Raw genomic sequence first — 23,911 nt, 5'->3', positions numbered from 1 at the left:
ATTAATATCAAATAAAACAAGCTTCAAACAACAGACATTACTAGCGATAAAGAGGGCTACTGCATAATGCAAAAAAATTCAATTTACTAGGACAATATAACCATTTAGACTAGTATGCTCCTAGTTGCAGAGTTTCAAAGTATATAAAGAACAAAAAATCAACAGAGTTATGAGGAGAAATAGACAAATCCATCACCAGAGTGAGAGATTTTAAAACATCTTATTTGGTAAGTAGATAGTTCGTGTAGGTAAATCACTAGGGATATAAAAGATTTTAGCAACATAATTAAAAAGCTGGGACTAATGGACACATGCAGAGTACTGTAAGCAATGAATAGCACTCTTGTCATATCCACTAAATTTATAGCAGCATTATTCATGATAGCTAAAAGTAGAAACAACTCAAATATCCATCAACTTGGAAACAGATACACAAAATGTGGCATATCCATTATAAGGAAATATTATACAGTCATAAAAAGGAATGAAGTATGAATGTATGTTACAACATGGATGAACCTTGAAGACATTATGCTCAGTGAAAGAAGCTAGTCACCAAAGGCCAGATAGTGTATAATTTCATTTATATGTAATGTCCTGAACAGGCAAATCCACACAGAAAGAAGGTAGATTAGTGGTTGGGAGGCTGGGAGGAGGAGAAATGGAGAGTGGCTGTTATGGGTATGTTTTTTTTAGGGGGCGATGTTGCACAACTTTGTGAATATACTAAAAACTTCTGGATTCCACACTTTAAAAGATTGTGAGAATTATACCTCAATTAAAGAAAAAATATATATACCTACAGTTTTAAGAACAAATCTAACAACATTTTTGCAAAATTTTTATGAAGAAACATTTAAAAGTTTGCTAAAATACATTAAAGAAGAATAAATCAAGACATACCAAATTCATAGACTGGAATAATCAATGTCACAATTACATTAATTCTCCAAAATATGATATAAAGAGTCAATGCAAATTCAATCACAATTCCAACAAAATTTTTTTTGTGCCTGTTGACCTAACACACTAACATTAAAATGTATAAAGAAAGGGCGAAAAATAATCAAGACACTTTCCTTACCAGATAAAGAATTACAAAGCTATAGAAATTAAGACAGGAATAGTATAGCCCAGTAATAGATAAACTGGCCAGAACAAAAGACCAGGAATGGACCCATGAGTACATGGAAACAACGACAGCACTGACGCTGCAGACAAATGTGGAGAGGATGGCCATTTCAAGGTACTGCTTATACCTATAGTAAAAAAATAGATCCCTACCTCATTGAAGACACAAAAATCAATCCCAGCTGCATTAAAGGCTTATATGTGAAAGACAAAACTATTAAATTTTTAGAAGAAAATATAAGAGAATAATATTTTCATAATCTTTTGGCAAGAGGGATTTCTGAAACAAGACACAAGGAAGGATACATCATAAAGTTAAAGACTTATAAATCTAATTATGTTAAAATAAGAAACTTCTTTTCATCAAAATACCCACAGAAACCAGCCCGGTGGCACAGTAGTTAAGTTTGCGTGCTCCACTTCAGTGTCCCAGGATTTGCAGGCCTGAATCCCAGGTGTGGACCTACACACCACTCATCAAGTCAAGCTGTGGTGGCATTCCACATGCAGAACAGAGGAAGACTGGCAAAGATGTTAGCTCAGCGACAGTCTTCCTCAAGCAAAAAGGGGAGGGCTGGCAGTAGATGCTACCTCAGGTAGACTCATCCTCACCAAAAAAAAAAAAAAAGAGACTCATAAAAAGAGTGAAAAGACAGCCACACAGTGGGAGAAGATACTTGCAACACATATAACCAAAAAAGTATCAGTATCCAGAATATATCAAAAATTTCTAGAAATAAATATGAAAATGACAAACAACCCAAGAGAGAAATGGGCAAAAGATTTGAGCAGATACAGAAGAAACAAGAATGGTTCATAATCATAAGAATGTTCAGTCTCTTCACTAATAAGAGGAATGCAAACTAAAACCACTAAATGAGAAACTACTCACCTACCAGATTGATAAACATTAAAAAGCCAGACAATAATCAAATTGGATACCTTTCGAATTTGATGCTTTCTTACCTTATAATAGGCCTTTGCATTGTTAAAAAGCAGCTGGAAGTCAGCAGTCAGCAGGTTAACATCATCATACTCTTCCATTTTTAGTTTCTGTTGGATTTTCATCAAGTCAATGGGCTGAGAAACCACTTCATAATAGTCTGGTTGATTTCTGTTATAATTTAATTTTTTAAAAGATATTAATCCAAAGCTTATCAAAAGTTATATTTCAAAAGCACCTGTGGCAATGTCCAACATTTGAAGTGACAGAATATAGTAGACTTACTCCCATTACTTGAACTAAGAGAGAATGATAAAAGCAGATGCATATGCATCCCCTTTACAAAATATATATTAGTGATATAAAACCTAAATTAACATCTGTGATGCTCTTTTATATGTTAAATATCTAAGATTTAGAGTACCAGCACTAAAACTACGTCAATGGTATCTTCTGCAAATGAAAATGACTTACCTTTCAAGCATTCAATACTGGCTGAAAACAGATCAATGTTTCACAGCTCTTTATAAACTTACAAGATGGATCATCTTTCTTCATCTAGCAACCACAGAATTTTTCTGCTAAGTACTATCAAGTATCTATTATACATACTGTTCTAATATCAATTACTAAAGCTACAAAGGAGAAAGATGAGGCCCTTGGCAGAAGGAGCCTACCAAAGATAAGAGGACATAAGACATATTCAAACATGACAAAACTATTTTTAAAAAAAGGTGAAAAAATGTTCTAGGTGACGTGAGCAACATGGCGGAGTGAGCTGTTCCCTTTCTCTCTCCCACTTCGAACTACAACTAAATGGACATTCACTGATCAGTGGAGAATACCCACATAGCACATCAGGATGCCTGAGAGGCCTGCACTGCTATATATCTGAAGGTAGACGGACTACCCCTGTGGAGGTGGTGGAGACAGGCGAGCACTCTCTGGCCCCCAGGTAGCCCAGAACACACGTGTGATTGCTTTCCTGGCTGAAGCACTCATAGCATCACTGCAGCCCTGAGGGTGGGCATGCACTTCAGTGTGACTGTGCAAACAGGTGACAGTAGCCCTGAGGCCCACATGATCACTTCCTCATCCAGTGGGAGAGTCCACAGAGCTTCATGGTCCAGAAGGAGCAGCTCAGGCTCCAACCAGTGGGGAGTCCCCATCCACCAAGCACAGGGGCTCATGCAACCTGGGAGTGGACAGTGGCAGAGCTCTGAGCCTGAGTGAACTAGGCCCCAGCTGCCTCGAACGCCCATCGCACTGCTGTGGTCCCAAAAGTGGGAATGTAACTCGGTGGGACTGTGGCAGCAGGCAGCAGCAACCCTGAGCCCCGGTGTGATTGCCCTCTGATCCAGTGGGAAAGCCCATAGTCCCACAGCAGTCCTAGGGAGTGGCTCTGGTTTGGACCCAGTGGGGAGGCGCCATCCAGGAAGCACAACAGCTGGTGTGACCTAGGAGCAGATGATGGCATATCTGCGGCCTGGGCAAATGAGTTCCTGGCTGTCTCAAGCACCCACAGTACCACTGCAGCACCAAAGAGGGGAGCGCAACTTGGCAGGACTGTGGAAGCAGGTAGCAGCAGCCCTGAGCCCCTGTGTGATCACTCTCTTGACTGGTGGGAGAGTCCACAGTCACACCACAGTCCCAAGAAGCAGCTCTGCCTCAGACCCAGTGGGGAGGCTCTGCCCACCAAGCACAACAACTGGTAGAACCTAGAACAAGATGGTGGCAGGGCTGTGAGTCTGGACAAACAACCTACCAGCTGCCGCGAGCACCCGTAGTACTGCTGGGGTCCCAAAGTGGAGAGCATGGCTCGGTGGGAATGTGGGAGCAGGCAGCAGCAGCCTGGAGCCCCCACGTTATTGCTTTCCCAGTTGGTAGGAGACCCCAGAGGGTCGCTGCAATCCCAACGAGTGGCCAAGGCTTGGAAACAGACAGTTCACAGGGATCCTGGTGGGCTAAGATTACACACCTCTTCCCCCTTCTGCCAATGGTGGCAGATGGAAGCTGTGACCAAATACTATCTCTATGTGGAGGCACAAATCCACGCCGTGAAGCAGTATGAAAAAATATATTAAATCTCCAGACCAGAAGGAAAATGACAAGCACCCAGAAATCAATCCTGAAGGCACAGAAGTTAATAATCTAAATGACAGAGAATTCAAAATAGCTATCATAAAAACTCAATGGGTTTAAAAAAAAATAGTTCAATGAAATCAGGAACAAGTTTGATAAACAGAGAACAGAGGGAATTCTTCACAAAAGAGATTAAAATGATAAAGCAGAACCAATCAGAAATACAGGAGATGAAAAACACAATGGATGAGATAAAGAAAAATCTAGACTTAATGAAAAATAGAGCTGATATTATGGAGGAACAAATCAGCAGTCTTGAGGACAGAAATATAGAAATCCTTCAGATGGAAGAGGAGAGAGAACTATGACTAAAAAGAAATGAAGAAATCCTCCGCAAAATAACTGACTCAATTAGGAAATGCGACATAAAGATTATAGCTATTCCAGAGGGAGAAGAGAGGGAAAACGGAGCTAAAAACTTGTTCAAAGAAATAACAGCTGGGAACTTCCCAAACCTGGGGAAGAAGCTGGAATTACAAGTAAAAGAAGTCAACATATCTCCTAACTATACCAATGTAAAAAGACCTTCTGCAAGGCATATAGTAGTAAAGCTGGCAAAAGTCAATGACAAAGAAAAAATATTAATGGTCACAAGGTGGAAGAAAATAACCTATAAGGAACTTCTATCAGGCTTTCAGCGGATTTGTCAGCAGAAACCTTACAGACTAGGAAAGAGTAGAATGATGTATTAAAAATTCTGAAAGACAAAACCTTTCAGCCAAGAATATTCCATCCAGTGAAAGTATCCTTCAAATATGATGGAGAAATAAACTTTCCCAGATAAACAAAAGCTAAGGGAGTTCATTACCACAAGATGTCCCCTACAAGAAATCCTCAAGAAGGCCCTCATACCTGAAAGAAAAAAAAAAGAAAAAGGGGTTATAAAACCCTGAACAAGAGATAAGTAGATAGACAAAATCAGAAAATTGCAGTTCTCTAGCAGAAGAGGTTAGCAAACAATTATAACATTAATGAGAAAGGGAAGGAAAACACCAAAAATAAATATAATCTTGTTATTTTAACCAAAAACTCACAATGCAAGATGGAAGATGGAATAAGATGTGACAATAATAACTTAGAAGGAAAGAGGAAAGGGATGGAATCAGTTTAGTCTAAGGAAATAAGAGACTTTCAAAAAATGGACTATCTCATCTCCGAGGTTTTTTAATACAAACCTCATGGTAACCACTAAACAAATAATTAGAACAGAGACACAAATTAAAAATAAGGAGAAAACTAGGAACACAAGCACAGAAAACTACCTAATTGAATTGGTAGTCTAAAATACACAGGACGAGAAACAAAGGAAATGCAGAAGAACTGTAAAACGAGTGATAAAATGGCAGCATTAAGCCCTCATATATCAGTAATCACTCTATATGTAAATAGACTGAATTCTCCAATCAAAACACACAGAGTGGTGGGATGGATTAAAAAATAAGACCTAACAATATGCTGCCTCCAGGAAAGACTTCTCAGCTCCAAAGACAAACACAGGCTCAGAGTGAAGCGATGGAAGACAATATTGAAAGCTAATGGCAAACAAAAGAAAGCAAGTGTTGCCATACTTATATCAGACAAAGTAGACTTCAAGATAAAACAGGTAATGAGAGACAAAGAGAGGCAGTATATAATGATAAAAGGGACACTCCACCAAGAAGACATAACACTTGCAAATATTTATGCACCCAACACACGAGCACCAAAGTACCTAAAGCAACTATTAACAAACCTAAAAGGAGATATTAACAACAACACAATAATTGTAGGGGACCTCAACACCCCACTTACACCAAAGCATAGATCATCCAGACAGAAAGTGCACAAGGAAATAGTGGAATTAAATGAAAAATGAGACCAGATGGGCTTAATAGATATATAGAGAGCATTTCATCCAAAAACAGTAGAATACACGTTCTTCTTAAGTATGCATGGAATATTCTCAAGGATAGACCATATGTTGGGGAAAAGGGAAGCCTCAACAAACAAGAAGATTGAAACAATATCAAGCATCTTTTCCAACCATAATGCTACAAAACTAGAAAGCAATTCAAGAAAAAAGCTGGGAAAGGGTCAAAGACGTACAGACTAAACAACATGCTACTGAACAAGCAATGATCATTGACGATACCTTAAAGGAGAAATAAAAAAATATCTGGAGACAAAGGAAAATGAAAACACAACATACCAACTCATATGGGATGCAGCCCTAAGAGGGAATTTCATTGCAATACAGACTCAGCTTAACCACCAAGAAAAATCTCAAATAAGCAATCTCAAGCAACATCTAACAGGACCGGAGAAAGAACAAACAAAGCCAAAACTCAGCAGAATGAGGGAAATAATAAAAATTAGAGCAGAAATAAATGAAATTGAAACAAAAAAGACAGTAGAAAGGATCAATGAAACAAAAAGCAGATACTTTGAGAAGATAAACAAAACTCACGAGCCCTTAGCCAGACTAAGGAAAAAAGAGAGAAGGCTCAAATAAATAAAAGTAGAAATGAAAGAGGAGAAATTATAATGGATATCACAGAAATACAAAAGATTATGAGAATACTATGAAAAACTATATGCCAAAAATTGGACCATCCAGAAGTAACCGATAAATTCTTAGACTCTTACAACCTCCCAAAACTGAACCAAGGAGAAATAGAGAATCTGAATAGACCAATCACAAGTAAAGACACTGAAAGAGTACTCAAAAACCTCCCCTAAACTGAAAGTCCAGGACCAGATGGCTTCTCTGGAGAATTCTACCATTCAAAGAAGATTTATTACCTATCCTTCTCAAAGTATTCCAAAAAATAGAGGAAGACGGAACAATTCTGAACACATTCTACGAGGCTAACATCACCCTCATATAAAAGCCAGACAAGGACAACACAAAAAGGAAAATTACAGGCCAATATCACTGAAGAACATAGATGTAAAAATCCTCCAACAAAATAGTGGCAAATGGATTACAGCAATACATTAAAAAGATCATATGCCATGATCAAGTGTGATTTATACCAGGACACAAGGATTGTTCAACATCCACAAATCAATCAATGTGATATATCACATTAACAAAGCAAGGGACAAAAACCACATGTTCATCTCAATAGATGTAGAGAAAGCATTTGACAAGATCCAACATCAATTTCTGATAAAGACTGTCAAGAAAATGGGTAGAGAAGGAAAGTACCTCTACATAATAAAGGCCATATATGACAGACCCACAGCCAACATCATTCTCAATGGGGAAAAACTGAAAGCCACCCCTCTGAGAACAGCAACAAGACAAGGGTGCCCACTATCACCACTCTTATTCAAGATAGTACTAGAGGTTTTTGCCAGAGCAACCAGGCAAGAAAAAGGAATAAAAGGAATCCAAATAGGCAATGAAGAAGTGAAACTCTCACTGCTTGCAGATGTCATGATTTTATATATAGAAAACCCTAAAAGATCCATCATAAAACTATTAGATATAATCAACAACTACAGCAAAGTTGCAGGGTACCAAATCAACTTTAAAAAATCAGTTGCATAACGATACTCTAATAACAAACTAACAGACAGAGAATTCAAGAATACAATCCCACTTATAATCACAACAAGAAGAATACAGTATCTAGGAATAAATTTAACCAAGGAGGTGAAAGACCTATACAACAAAAACTATAAAAGAAATCAATGATAACATAAAGAAATGGAAAGATATTCCATGCACATGAATTGGACGAATAAACATAGTTAAAATATCCATACTACCTAAAGCAACCTACAGTTTCAATGCAATCCCAATCAGAATCCCAATGACATTCTTCACGGAAATAGAACAAAGAATCCAAAAATTCATATGGGGCAACAAAAGACCCCAAATAGCTAAAGCACTCCTGAGAAAAAAGAACAAAGCTGGAGGCATCACAATCCTGCACTTCAAAATATACTACAAAGCCATAGTAATCAAAAGAGCATGGTACTGGTACAAAAACAGGCACGCAGATCAATGGAACAGAACTGCAAGCCCAGAAACAAAACTACACATCTACGGACAGCTAATCTTCAACAAAGGTGCTACAAATACACAACAGAGAAAGGAAAGTCTCCTCAATAAATGGTGCTGGGAAAGCTGGAGAGCCACATGCAAAGGAAGGAAAGTAGACCATTATCTTTTGCCATACACAAAAATAAACTCAAAATGGAACAAAGACTTGAAAGTAAGACATGAAACCATAAAACTTCCAGAAGAAAATATAAGCAGTATACTCTTTGACATTGGTCTTAAAAGAATCTTTTCGAATACCGTGTCTACTTGAACGAGGAAAACAAAAGAAAAAATAAACACGTGGGATTTCATCAGACTAAAGAGCTTCTGCAAGGCAAGGGAAACCAGGATCAAAACGAAAAGACAACCCACCAATTGGGACAAAATATGTGCAAATCATATATCCAACAAGGGGTTAATCTCCATAGTATATAAAGATCTCACACAACTGAACAACAAAAAAAAACACAATCAAAAAATGGGCAGAGGACATGAACAGACACTTCTCCAAAGAAGATATACAAACGGCCAACAAGCACACGAAAAGATGTTCAACATCACTAATCATCGGGGAAATGCAAATCAAAACTACACTGAGATATCACCTTATACCCGTTAGAATGGCTATAATCACCAAGAGAAAAAATAAGTGTTGGAGAGGGTGTGGAGAAAAGGTAACCCTCATACACTGCTGGTGGGAATGCAAACTGGTGCAGCCACTATGGACAACAGTATGGAGATTTCTCAAAAAGTTAAAAATAGAAACACCATATGACCCAGGTATCCCAATACTGGGTATTTATTCAAAGAAATTCAAATCAACAATTCAAAGAGACTTATGCATCCATATGTTCACTGCGGCATTATTCACAATAGCCAAGACGTGGAAGCAACTCAAGTGCCCCTTGACTGATGAATGGATAAAGAAGATGTGATATATATATATATATATATATATATATATATGCACAATGGAATACTACTCAGCCATAAAAAAAAGACAAAATCATCCCATTCGCAATAACATGGATGGACCTTGAGGGCATTATGATAAGTGAAATAAGCCAGACAAAGACAAACACCATATAATTTCACTCGTGTTGAAGATAATATGAGTGAAACTGTTCAGTGGTTACTACAGGGAAGGGGGTTGGGGGGTGAGCACAAAGGGTGAAGGGGCACATTTATATTGTGACTGACAAATAATAACGTACAACTGAAATTTCACAATGTTGTAAACTATCATGACCTCAATAAAAAAAAAGGCATTGGAATGGCAAACACAAAATTTAGGATAACTATCTCTTGGAGGAGAGGGATAGACAGGGACACACAGGAAACTTCAAAGGTAGTTATAATGACAACATCTTAAGTTGGGCTTTGGGTTTATGGATGTTTATTATTCTTTCTGGCTTTTCTCAAATAGAGTTCAGTGAGACAAGTAAACCTGAAAAATTATCCAGGTGACTATTTTTCTCAATTCTCTCTTGGGGATAGGTAGTTAATTCCATTCTAGAGGTGTAAGAGATAAGTTATTACAATCAATGAATGTTATAGTCATTAAGGTTTTAATCTCTGTTGGGACTTTGGCAGACACATTATAGCCATCTATTTATGATTTATTTTTTAAAACTTTCTATTCTGACATAAAAGTTGCAAGAACAGTACAAAGAATGTTTTTTATGAACCATTTGAGAACAAGCTGTTGACATGATAGCCTATCACCCTTGAATAGTGTAGTGTGTATTTCTTACAAAGAAAGATCACACTTCAACCATCAAAATTAGGAAATTAACTTTGATACAGAACCACCATCTAAACCTCAGACTCCATTCATATTTTGCCAATTTGTTCTAAAACTGTCCTTTATAGCAAAAGGATCAAGTTCAGAATCACTTGTTATATTTAGTTATATTTCTTTAGTTTCCTTCATTCTGAAACAGTTCCTCAGTCTTTCCTCGACTTTCATGATCTTGATACTTTTGAAGATTACAGGCCAGTTATTTTGTAGAGTCTCCCTCAAATTTGAGTTTGTCTGTTTCCTTGATGAATAAATTCAGATTATGCATCTTTGGCAGTACTATGACAGAAATGATGCTGTATTCATCTCACTGTATCCTATTTGGTGGCACACAATTTCAACTTGTCCCATTACTTAGATGAGGCTGATTTTGATCACTTGATTATGGTGATCTACCAAGCTTCTCAACTGGCCAAGTTACTCTCTTCTCCTTGTACTTTATGGAGAGGGACCTCCAGACTATGTAAAAGCCCATTCCTCATCAATTTATTCATTTGTTTATATCAATACAGATTCCTGAATTCCTATTGTACTCAGTGGGTTAAAAACCATTACAGTTATGCACTGCATGACGTTTCAGTCAACGATGGACCGCATATAGGACGGTGGTCCCATAAAATTAGTACCATATAGCCTACATGTGTAGTAGCCTACATGTGTAGTAGGCTATACCATCTAGGTTTGTGTAAGTACACTCTACGATGCTCGCACAACAATGAAATCGGCTAGCAACACATTTCTCAGAATGTATCCCTGTTGTTAATCAATGTATGACTGTACTATAATTATTTTTATGCTCAAACTGGCCAGGTTTGGCCAGGAGGAGTCCTTTTGAGATGGCTTCTATTTTCTATGTCTCTTCGACATGTTCTTATCACCCTTTGAGTACCTGCTTATTTTCTGGAACCATACGATGCTACTGGCTCATCTTGTAGTTTTCCTGCCCTTGAAATCATCCATTTCCCCAAAGAACTCTGGTTCCTTTTAATGGTAAATGGTATTTAAAAACCAAGACTGAGGTGCTAGATGTGTTCATTTCTACTGGGGTGTTGCTGCTGCCAGGCTGTCTCAATAGATATAGCTAGGGGATAGACATATGTTAACTCATATCTATATTTATTCCTCTATTTACATATTTGGAAACCATGAATTCACACCAATATTTCCAATTCCAAACCAACACCACAGGGTTCCTTCTAGTTTCCTTTCCCTACTTGTACTCCCCTTCTCAGAAAGTGAGAAGTCTGACTCTGATTATTCACAATGTATTTACTTATATGATTGCTCTCCTGCATGTAACCAGCCTCTTCTTGCTGCTCTCCTACCTTTACCCCACAATGCTCTCCTCACCTCATTCAGGCTATGACCCATCCCTGTGTGCTAGGCCACACTCTGTGGGGATGCCCTCCTTACCCGACCCATGACAGACCACTGCCACCACCATTCCCCCAACATAGACACTCTCCTTCTTCCACTTAGCCCTCAACATCGTGTGCCAGGAAGTCCTTCTCCATGAACCCCCTCTTTACCATGCCCAGGCTCTGACATTCCATGATGTGATCCTGTTACTATCCACAACCCTGCCCACTGCCCCCTCTGCTTGTCTTCCCTGCAGATGCCTACTTTGCACAGACTCACCTAATGACTTCTGAATTGAATCCTTCAGGAAGGGAGGAAGAGGAAGAATAAATTCAGTTTTTTAAAACCCTTATCAACCACTTACATTTTAGTAAACTATAAAATTGAGTATGAGGGGATAAAAGGAGTATTCCATTTGCTATTCAGAGAACACGTAAGAACATAAAGGTCTTGGTGAGTAACAACAAAGGACCATGCAGGCCTAATATCAATGTTGTCAGTGGCACCAAGGGACTTTCTCAGATGAGTATTAGGGCTTTGTTAACTTGATATGCAAGATGGCTCTCTCCACCTGGGCCTGATGGGTCATAATCCACTGTTCCTTGCCGAAGCTGGACCTCAGCAGTCTCTCAGGTTTGGGGGATTAACTGTAGACAACTGAGAAGCCAATGAGGACACATGCCTAGAAAGGACACTATCTCCCGGAAGCTCCGCTAGAGGGCTCCTGACAAGCGTTTTCAGAATTATCACACAGACAAAAGAGAGGTCAGAATCCCAACACTCTATAAATTATGGTCAAAAAAGGGTACCCCACTTTCAAAATTAAATAGCTCTACTAATTTTTTTCACTTAAATCAAACATACAGAAAAGCATAAAAAAGTAAAGATTGTTCCCATTCATCTACAGTTAAAAGCACTATCAGTATTTTTCCAGACTTCTATGTACATATATACACAAACAGGACTGTATAGTACATGTTCTTTCATAACAGCTTTTCTCCTTCAACAATAGCTGAGAGCACCTTGCCGTGACACGGCCACAGGACAGTCAAGACATAAGTAAGAGTTTTAACCAGAAAAGCGAGAAACATCAGGCCTGATGTACAGACCCAGCTGGCTACCCCTAAGCCCATTTTCCCTTCTTCCCAGGATGACAGCATCCTAAGCTGCTACGTGGGGACTAAAGATCATGTTCTCTAGCCTCACTGCAGCTAAGTTCTGGCCAATGCAAGAGCTGGTGTGCCGTGTCCAGGTCACATCCTTGACATGTCTTCTTCTTCCTACAGGATAGAAGGTAGTTGTGGTGGTGGGCTATCTCAGACCATGGAGACAAGGGAGACGCCTCAAGGACAGCAGAACAAAATACAGACAGCACTGGACCCTGAACAGGACTTTCACATGAGAGAAAGCAATTTTTCTTGGTTCAGCCATTGTTAACTTGGATGTCCTAGTACACACAGCTTAATATACCAATGAAAGTCAAAAACAGATTCACACTCGTGCAGCTCTGAGCAATACCACTTCCCGCAATCTCTTGAGAAAATATACGCATCCCCTCAGACACAGTACTGGGGGAAGGCAGCAGTGCTCCTAAGGCTTGACATCACGGTGGCTAGAAGACAGTGCTCCAGCACCCACGGCCTGCAGCACTAGCCTGCAGGTGGAAAGCTGGCAGCAGAGGGACAGTCCTTTTCCATGAGGGGTTTGTGTACTCCAGCAGCATGCTGCTCCTCTATACAATATACTGGTTAAGAGCACAGGCTTTAGAATCAGAAAGACTTGAGTCTGAACTCATTATCCTTGATTAGTTCTGAGCACTAGTACAAGTTCTCATCTATAAATGTGATTATACTTCACAAGTTTAGACAAGATAAGGTCTGGAAAGTGCTTGGCATTGTGTCTAGTGTGCGGTAAGTAAAAAAATATGGGTTTTATTATCATATGCTAATTAAATAACTTTTAAAAGACTGTTACGGATAACAGTCTCCAACTGAAATCTGGAGACAGCGATCTCATTTTAAAGAGTCCTTTTTTGGCCATGACTAATTTACAGGGCTCTTCTTATTCAGGATGGTGACATTGCATCCTCAGTGGCTCCACTCTTTGAGATGAGAAGTTTACCTTCAGCTCAACGTGCTGCTTGCTGGCTACCTACTTTGGCATAGACAATCATGAATGGATCTAAATCTTTAGTTAACTCATTGTATCAGTTTCCCATAGCCGCTGTAACAAATTACCACAACCTAATGGTTTAAAACAACACAAATTTATTATTTTCCAGAAATGAGTCTAAGTAAAAAAAGCAAGGTGCTGGCATTCCCTCTGGAGGTTCTAGGGAAAAATCCATTTCCTTGCCTTTTCCAGCTTCTAGAGGTCACCTTCACTCCTTGGCTTGTAGCCCCCTTCCCCTATCTTCAAATTTCTCTCTGATTATGACTCTTCTGCCTTTCATTTCACTGTTTAAGGACCCTCGTGATCACATTGGGCCCACTTGGATAATTCAGGATAATCTCTTCAACTCAAGGTAAATTGACTAACAAAATTTCTCTTTGCCACGTAATCCAACATATTCAAAGGTTCCAGGAATTAGAAGATGGACATATTTGGAGGCCATTATTCTGCATACCACACTCATATATGTTTTCAGAACAAAGTTTAACTGCCACTTTGAAGGAAACAGCGACGTTATTTTGACAGAAAGAGAAGGAAGCTCTAGCCAGGGGGAACAAAGCCTCCAAAGGCAGATGTGTGCAAGGTGCATATTGGGGCCAGCAATTTGTTTTGCTTCACTGGACCACAGAAGTCAAGCCCAAAAGTAAGGGGAAAAAGAGACAAAGAATGGTGAAAATAATCATTGTGGTCTCTCTGCATATGTGAAAAATTAATCCCTTTTAACTATGATAGCTACAACTTCACTCCTATCTTAAATGCTATTAAATAATTTTTAAATACATGCTTCACTTTCAAGGAACTAAAGAAAAAAGAACAAACTAAACCCAAAGCTAGCAGAAAGAAGCAATATATAAATCAGGGGTAAATGCAATTGAGAATAGAAAAACAATAGAAAAAAATCAACAAAGCTAAAAGTTGGTTTTTTGAAAAGATCAACAAAACTGACAAACCCTTAGCTAGATTAAGAAGAAAAGAAGATGGGGCCAGCCCAGTGGCCGAGTGGTTAAGTTCGCATGCTCTGCTTCGGCGGCCCAGGGTTTTGTTGGTTCGAATCCTGGGTGCGGACATGTCACCGCTCATCAGGCCATGCTGAGGTGGTGTCCCATATGCCACAACTAGAAGGACCCAAAACTAAAAATACACAGCTAAGTACCAGGGGGTTTGGGGGAGAAAAAGGAAAAATAAAATCTTTAAAAAAAAAAAAAGAAAAAAAGAAGACTCAAATAAAATCGGAAAGACAGGACATTACAGACATAAAAAGGATTGTAAGAGAATACTATAAACAATTGTATGCCAATAAATTGGATAAATTCCTAGAAACATACAACCTATCAAAATTGAATACGAAATAACAGAAAACCTGAATAGACCTCTAACTAGTATGGAGACTGAATCAGTAATCAAAAATCTCCTGGCAAATAAAAGCCATGAACCTAATGCCTTAACTGGTGAATTCTACCAAACATTTAAAGAAGAACTAACACTCATCCTTCTCAAACTTTTCCAAAAAATTGGAGGAGGGGAAACATTTATTCTGTGAGGTCAGCAATGCCCTGATACCAAAGCCAGATAAAGTTACTACAAGAAAAGAAGACTACAGACCTATAGCCCTTCTGAACGTCGATGCAAAAGTCCTCAACAAAATACTAGCAAAATTAATTCAGCATCATATTAAAAGAATTATACATTACAACCAAGTAGGATTTATTCCTGGAACGCAAGGATGGTTCAACCTATGAAAACTGATTAACATAATACATCATATTAAGAGAATGAAGGAAAATAACCACATGATCATCTCAACTGATAAAAAAAGCACTTGACAAAATTCAATACCTTTTCATGATTAAAAACTCTCAACAAATTAGGTATAGACAGAAATTACTTCAACATAATAGAGGCCATATATGGAAAGCCCACATGTAACATCATACTCAAAATAGTGAGACTGAAAGCTTTTCCTCTAAGTTCAGGAACAAGACAAGGATGCTTGCTCTTGTCATTTCTTTTCAACATAGTACTTGGAAGTCCTAGCCAGAAGTTAGGTAATGAAAAGAAATAAAAGGCATCCAAACTGGAAAGGAAGAAGTAAAATTCTCTCCGTTCACAGATGATATGCTCTTACATGCAGAAAACTCTAAAGATTCCACACACAAAAAACATTAGAACCAATAAGCAAATTCAGCAAAGTTGCAGAATACAAAATCAAAATATGCAAAAATCAGTTGCATTTCTACACACTAACTATGAACAATCCAAAAGGAAATTAAGAAAAGTAATTCCATTTATAATAGCATCAAAAAAATAAAAACTTAGAAATAAACCTAACCAATGAAGTGAAACACTTGTACACTGAAAACTAGACATTTCTGTACAAATTAAAGATGACACAAATAAACGGAAAGATATTCCACATTCACGGACTGGAAAACTTAATATTGTTAAAACACCACTACCACCCAAAGCAATCTACATATCCAATGCAATCCCTATTTAAAATCCCAATAGCATTTTTCACAAAAACAGAAAAATCCATCCTGAAATTCATGACATCTCAAAGAGCCCCAAACAGCAAAACTACCTTGAAAAAGAAGAAAGTTGGAAGACTACATTAGTTAGGGTTCTCTAGAGAAACAGAACCAACAGGATACAGACAAGAGAGTGAGAGAGAGAGACAGATTTAAGAGATTTATTATAGGAATTAGCTAACGCAATTATGGAGGCTGAGAAGTTCCAGGATCTCCCATCTGCCAGCTGGAGAACCAGGAAAGCCAGTGGTGTACAGTAGTCCCCCCTTATCCACGGTTTCACTTTTTGCAGTTTCAGTTACCCGTGGTTAATCGCAGTCCAAAAATATTAAATGGAAAATTCCAGAAATAAACAATTCATAAGTTTTAAATTGCATGCCATTCTGAGTAGTGAGATGAAATCTCAGGCCATCTGTCCCACCTGGGACATGAATCATCACTTCGTCCAGTGTATCCATGCTGTACATGCTCCCCCCACAAGTAGTCACTTAGTAGCCTTCTTGGTTATCAGATCACAGTGCTTGTGTTCAAGTAACCCTTATTTTACTTAATAATGGCCCCAAAGCACAACAGTAGTGATGCCGGCAATTTGGATATGCCAAACAGAAGTCGTAAAGTGCTTCATTTAAGTGAAAATGTGAAAGTACTCAACTTGATAAGAAAACAATTGTATGCTGAGGTTGCAAAGATCAACAGTAAATTTTATCAACAGTAACTGTTCCATTTTAATAGTTATTATTGCTAATCTCTTACTGTGCCTAGTTTATAAACTAAACTTTATCATACGCATGTATATATAGAAAAAAGATAGTATATATAGGGTTCAGTACTATCCACAGTTTCAGGCATCCACTGGGGGTCTTGGAACATATCCCCCAAAGATAATGGGGGACTACTATAGGGTGATTCCTCATAAAGTCAAAAACTGAATTACTATAAGATCCAGCAATCCCAGTTCCGGGTATAAATCCAAAAGAACCAAAAGCTGCCTCTCAAAGAGGTTTTTGCAGACCTGCGTTCACTGCAGCATTATTCACAACAGCCAAGAGATGGAAGCAACCCAAGTGTTTATCAATGGATGATTGGATAAACAAAATGTGGTATATTCATACAATGGAATATTATTCAGCCTTAAAAAGGAAGGAAATCCTGGGGCCAGCCTGGTGGTATAGTGGTTAAGTTTGCGTGCTCTGCTTTGGCGGCCCAGGGTTCGCAGGTTCAGATCCCGGGCATGGATCTAGCACTGCCCGTCAAGCCACAGTCTGGTGGCATCCCACATAAAATAGAAGAAGATTGGCACAGATGTTAGCTCAGTGACAATCTTCCTCAAGCAAAAAGAGGAGGATTGGCAACAGATGTTAGCTCAGGACCAATCTTCTTCACAAAAAAAAAAGAAGAAGGAAATGCTGTCACATGCTACAATATGGAGGAATTTTAAGGACATTATGCTAAATGAAAAAAGCCAGTCACAAAAGACAAATACTGTATGATTCCACTTATACGAGGTATCTAAAGTAGTCAAATTCATAGAAGCAGTGCAATGGTGGTTGCCAGAGGCTCAGAGGGAGGGGGAAACGGGCAATCATTTAAAGGGTATAGAGTTTCAATTTTGCACTATGAAAAAGTTCTGGAGATCTGTTGTACAACAACATGAATATACTTAATACTCATTGAACTGTACACTTAAAAATGGTTAAGACTGTAAACTTCATGTTGTGGTTTTTACCACAATTAAAGAAAATTTTTTAATTAAAAAAATTTTTTTTAAATATATTTTGTTACATCTTGACAACTAAAACTAAAATCTGGACCCCAGTATCATTTAAGCCATTCATTCCAAAGGAAAAGTCAATTACCAAACAGTTTAAACATGGACCCAGGACTAAATCCCTCCCACTCACCTTGCCAACTCACCTTCGCTTCGGTGCCCTAATGAAGAGCTCACAGAGGAGCCTGCCCTGCTCATCCTTATAGTCTCGGATGGTGTTGTAGAGTTCATGGCACACAGCAATCTACACAAAGGAAAATCACCAGAAAAGTGAACACAAAGCCAGTGTAGACACAAGGATTACCTTCAATAAAAACATACCCATAAAAGGCAGGTAGAGAAGAAAAAGGATGAATCCCCAAATTCCCATATGGAAAGCCAAGGCTGAAATATGCTGACAGTAGCTCTCCTGATTTAAGATAATTTAACTGATCAAATGTTTTCATATATTTCATCAGATTTATGCTACTGATGATTTTTCTTTTCTTTTAAACGAAATCAGTTTATATCTCTTGCTTAAAATCATCCAATAGAGGGGCTTCTTACTACTCACAGAATAAAATCTAAACTCTTAACATTGCCCAAAGGAATGTTGCCCACACTCTTCCCCAGTGCTCTGCAGGGCCAGTGCCTTCTCATCACAGAGAAACCTTTCCTGAAGGTTTGGGTCAAAACAGCCCTACTCACCCAAGCTTTTCTTCTTGGCACTTATCACCAGCTGCGAGCACTCTATTACTTATTTGTTCACCTGTTTACATTCTGCTTCCCCCACACCAGAATCTCACCTCCATGTGAAAAACGGACTTGACTTATACATGGCTATATCCTGATCACCAGAACAATGCTTAGCACATGAAAAGCACACCATTAACTTGATATTTTTTAATATTAAATTACACTATAAGACTTTTGCCTAAATATACACTTTTCATAAAAGAAAGGTTAATATCAAGCCAGAGGAAAAAGAAGTGGAGAGGCCTTGCATCTTAACCACTTATCATTAAAGGAAGGGTACAGAATTGTAGGAAAAGCAGGCAGAAACTGTGTGATCCAAGTTACTCACAGGATCTACAGTCGGAAGATTGGAAAGTCTCCTCCTTTTCCTGCTTGGGCCTGGTGTGGACACAGAATGGTGCCCATCATCAAAGTCCCCGCTGACACTACTGGAAGGGGAGGTAGCTCTTCTTCTCTTGGAACCCATGGAATCCAACTTCTTCTATAAGAAATAATTAACCACGTTCTTATATTTAAATTTAGACTCTGCCACCAAGCCCTCAGCCAGCCACCTGCTACCAAACTTCTGGTTCACTTAGGAGGATATTTTAACTGTTGCAAAGAAGCTTAACTAACTGTTAGTTTTTTCAATGGAAATCCTCGACCTTATTGCTCTAGTCCCTTCACTTACCAGAATGTTACACTTTCAACTTGGATGGGACAAATTCAGCAAAAGTGTACTCATTTGTATAGCACCAATTTTGAATGACTCAACCACTTCTGGCCTCAAATTTACTCTGGACTAGAGTTTGAACACCCATGTGTAGTGGTATACCAGTGTGCTGGAGGTATTGATCCCTCAGCCCCTGAGGCAGCCAGGCAGGCTTCAGGGACAGAGGCCCCAAAGAGGTCGCCTCTGGAGTCAGTAGCCTCACCTGCTTTCCCCAGTGTGTCTTACAATTCTGATCATTTTCCCGATGGGCCACGATATGGAAAAAAATTGGAAGCAGTGCCTGAAGCAAATGAGTAGCACAAAAGGATAGGGAGACAGAAGACAATTAACCTTCTAGCATTTTAGATGCACCCTAAAATTTACACACTGAAAATAAATTTTCTCCATTCGTTAAAGAAGGATACACAAGACACACCCCTGGAAAACACTTGATGTGACTTGCCATACCTATGACAAAGAAGCAAAAACTGCACTTTGAAACTTTTCTGTTAATCCAGACTAACGTCTTTACCTCTTTTCAGTTATATGGAGTACTCTATTCCCCGTGAATTTTGAAATCATAGCTTTAAGTTTCAGTAGATGATTTGGAAGGGCACCTTAGAGTTGAGCTTTTAGGTCCTGCTTGGCCTTTCAGAAACAAAAATAGTTGCTCTTCGTTTTAGGCAGGCTGCTAAGTAACTAATCTTAACATAACTTTACAAATATATACATTTGACTATAACAGAAGAAACGCAACCAGTGAAATGATCTGCTACAGCTAGAGCGAAAGGGTCTATACTGGAGAAGATCCAACCTTACACAATTTAACATCAAGATCAAATAGCGTATTGTGATTTCAAAGGTCTGTCTCTAAAGCTAAAAGAAAAAACTGATCCCAGTTTCATTTAACATTCAATTTCAGGAAACTAAGAGACCAGCAGCTGAAAGAATAGGTTGCCATTCTTAGAATGGAGAGAAAAATCGGGGTTCTCCAGGGAACAGAACGCAGGAGCAAAACAAACTAACAAATAAAAAATCCTGGTAACCAACTGAAAAACAAGGAGTCTCCTATCTCTTCCTGTAAACTACAATCCACCCAGTATTTAAAAACAGAGCCTACCATGATGATGTTCCTTCCTCCAGGCTTTGGTTTGTTACACAGTGTATTAGTTTGCAACTAGCTACAACTGGCTTAAAGCTTCAAAGGGTTTAGGCCGAGGACAGTCAAGTTTGGTTGGTTTTTGTTTTATAAAAGGCTGATAAACTGGCCTCAATTCATTAAGAAGAAACTCCAAGACCAATCCTTTGTAAACATGACAAGGACACAAGTGAATCTGATGAACATGAGGAGGGAATCTTTACGGAAAGGATAACAAAATTTAAGAAAGATGCAAGGGAAAAGGCAAGGGAGGACAGAAAAGAGAAAGGGTGTAGATGATCAGTAATTTACCAGCTTTACCAGAGCACAACCAGCGCCTCGAAAAGCCAGTCTCCTCATTATGTCTGAAGGCCAAGTGAAGCCAGTGGGAGAAGGCAGGGCTTTAGAAGTGCTGATTCTGTGTTAATATATTCAAAACTGAAAGAGAAGAACAAGGCAGAGAAAGGGGAAATAAAAAAAGAAGGGTCAGAAGGAATAAAAATGAGTACGAATAGATAGAAAACATTCAAGTAGAACTGCTAAAGAAAGATAAGAGAACTGGAGAAAACACGCCTATCAGTTCTCTTGTGTCAAACTGCCACAAAGGCTCAGGCACTAACAGTACTTGACATTTCTTTGATTTAAAACCAAATGCTTTTCATATGCTTAAAGTTGTCTCACTGAGGTTCCCCTTTACTCACATGGAATGATGTCAATTCCAGGAATGAAGCATGCCTGCCCATTGCCCCCTAATCAATAAGAGCAGAGTTCAATCATTAGAGCTGGAATGGGGAGTGAACACATGTGGAAGGCTCACACGTGACACCAAGTGTTGGCAAGCTGGAACAAACCCAGAATGGCTCATGTGAGCAAAGTCTGGAAAACTCCACCCAAAAAAATTCAGAGACAGACTTTTATTTCCAAAAGTCTTATTAGTATTGGAAAGACACTACAAACAAGTTTAGAAAGGTAAAAAAAGAAAGAAAGAAAGTCTTTCATCATTTTGGCAGGAGGTCAAATTACTTTAATAAATAATCCACTGAAAATCAAATCACAAAAAAATAAATCATTGGTGTGTGTATACAGCTTAGAACATACAACATCCAAAACTCCAGGGCCAGCCCAGTGGCATAGTGGTTAAACTTGCATGCTGGGCTTTTGTGGCCTGGGGTTTGTGGGTTTGGATCCCAGTCACAGACCTACACACTGCTCATCAAGCCATGCTGTGGTGGTGTCTCACATACAAAATAGAGGAAGACTGGCACAGATGTTAGCTCAGCAACAACCTTCCTCAAGCAAAAACAGGAAGATCGGCAACAGACGTTAGCTCAGGGCCAATCTTCCTCACCAAAAAATCACTCAATCAATTAATTCAAAACTCCTTGAATCATTAATTTACTTTGATAAGAAAAAGATGCAACTTGATAATTTTCAAATATTCTCTTATTCAAAGGACACATTTTAAAACGTATTTTGGAAGTTTGGCAAGGAGGGTGTGTGGCCAAGTGAGTGGGAGGCACAATAGCACCTGAGCTCAGAAGACCAGAATAGGAGTGCCAGGTTCTCCACCCCTAATTATCTGATGTTGCCTGAGTCACAACCTCTCAGATCTGTTTCTTCATTTCTAAAACCAGAACAGTAAAGTGTACATATCTTCCCTGGACAGTTGTGATAGAGAAATGTACCTGAGATCACTGTGAAATTTCAAAGCACAGCAAAATGTTAAGTTCCAACTCCGAAGACTGCATGTTCCCTGGGCACAGGAACAGCATTTTATTCATTTTTGTAGCCCTGACTCATAGAATAGTACTCAGTATAGTCTGAGTGATCAACTTATCTTTTTAATAAACATATTAAAAGTGCACTTGAGACATTAAAAAAAAATTGTGTAGTTTAAAAGGCCTGTGAGCATCCCTTTAGCAATTCTTCTTCCATGAAGAGGAAAGAAATAGATTCTGGAGCTCAATTACAAGTTTTAAAATCGCACTGATTACAGTCACATGTCCAAAAGTCTGACAACCAATGATAAATTACAGTGGACAGTAAAGAATAAGTTTATAATATGCAACTGGGAAAAAACATCCTCAGTGTAACTAAATTGCATATTTTGATAGTTTATAAACATTAGTACTCTCCCCTATTTCTAGTGACAGTACTGTAATACACGCTTAAAACAAAAATTGTGGAAAACAGAAGATTCAGAGGGAAAAAAATTACTTAGAATCCTACTTCCCAGAGAAAACCCACTTTTAACACAGGCCTTCACAGCTTTCAGTATTTATTCTACGCCTTAGTTGCCTTTTTTTCTTTCAACGAAAGCATTAACAAACGATATGTATTATCCTGTAGCCTGTGTTTTAACTTTGGGAAGATTCTTCCAAGTAAACATTCTTCCACATGGTATTTGATGGCTTGATAGAAGTCTATCATATAGATACACCAGAATTTACTAATCTTGGGGACTTGGATAGAATAGTAATATCTGAGGTATTTTGTACACTCCCAAAGCCAAAGCAAGTGGTCAAGGCCTTTCTATTGAGCCACACACATATCTGTCACTGTTTTAACTTGAAATACTTCTTCAAAAGATACTTTCCAATCTTCCTTTGGATCTTAAAATATGAGCAACCTGTTAACAAAGAATAAAGCAAAGCTTATACTACCCTTTTATACTTTTACTGAATCCAATTTGCTTCTGAATTATATTTGGGAAACTGTGCATTACTAAATGGAAAAAAAAAAAAAAACACCTAAAAAGCATTTTTGAGAGGCCCTAGTTTGTTGGAAAATTAGTTAATAAAAATGCTTTCCTCCAACATATGTTTGTATAATTATAGTAATTTCTATATCCACTAAACTGTGTACTTGTCATTTGTTTTTCAGGATTTCTTCTACATTTTCGCCTCTCTCTTTCCTCTAAATCATCCATATTAACTCTATAATAACAAAACTATGCTTCTCTTTCAGAAAAAATTTTAAGAGGTGGAAAAATATTTAAAACCAGGAAATGTACAGTTTAAAATCCTCGATTCTTCGTGGTGTTGCAGACCAGAAACTTAAATATCTGGCTTCTACTATAAACACAAGTCCCATTGACAAAAATACTCAGTCTGAACATAGTCATCAGGAAAGCGTAAAAAAAGAAAAATCACTAGGGGAGTTTGCGTCCGAACCGGCAGGAAACAACAACAACAAAAGAAGGCCCTGACCTGCGGAGGAAATGAAAGACTTTCCCGACCTGTCACTGGTATGGGGGACTAAGGGAAACGTTGACAGCTTTGAAGCTGCCGCGACGAGCGCTCGGCCAGGCGCCGGGAGCGGGAAAGACCGGCGCGGGGAGCTTCCGGGCCACGGCGCGCCTTTGTCCCGGCTGGCAGGTGCGGCAAGGCAGCCGGGCCGGTCCCGACGCCCGCCGCCGTGCCCCGCCCCGCGCGCCCGGCCCCACCGGCGCGTCCCCACGGCCGGGGCGG

At 38.8% G+C, this 23,911-nt stretch overlaps 1 protein-coding gene across 35 annotated transcripts in view; it reads right to left on the bottom strand.

Moving 5' to 3' along the window:
- PBRM1 (polybromo 1) overlaps positions 1-23,911 on the bottom strand; it is a 122,261-nt gene that overhangs the window by 98,039 nt on the left and 311 nt on the right. For 15 of the 35 annotated variants that reach the window (XM_005600568.4, XM_070237418.1, XM_070237419.1 and 12 more), the window contains exons 2-5: positions 20,754-20,879; positions 18,941-19,093; positions 18,024-18,121; positions 2,098-2,245 (exon numbers count right to left, since the gene is read on the bottom strand). In XM_005600568.4, coding sequence (XP_005600625.1) covers positions 2,098-2,245; positions 18,024-18,121; positions 18,941-19,093; positions 20,754-20,801 — 447 coding nt within the window. In that variant the 5' untranslated portion in view covers positions 20,802-20,879. Of the gene's footprint in view, positions 1-2,097; positions 2,246-18,023; positions 18,122-18,940; positions 19,094-20,753; positions 20,880-23,650; positions 23,875-23,911 lie in introns of those variants that run through there. The other 20 variants (XM_005600569.4, XM_070237432.1, XM_070237412.1 and 17 more) reach the window with 8 other exon arrangements.

This window comes from Equus caballus, chromosome 16 (assembly GCF_041296265.1).
Source record: "Equus caballus isolate H_3958 breed thoroughbred chromosome 16, TB-T2T, whole genome shotgun sequence".
NCBI classification, from domain to species: domain Eukaryota; kingdom Metazoa; phylum Chordata; class Mammalia; order Perissodactyla; family Equidae; genus Equus; species Equus caballus.
This window is presented reverse-complemented; position numbering and strand designations above follow the sequence as displayed.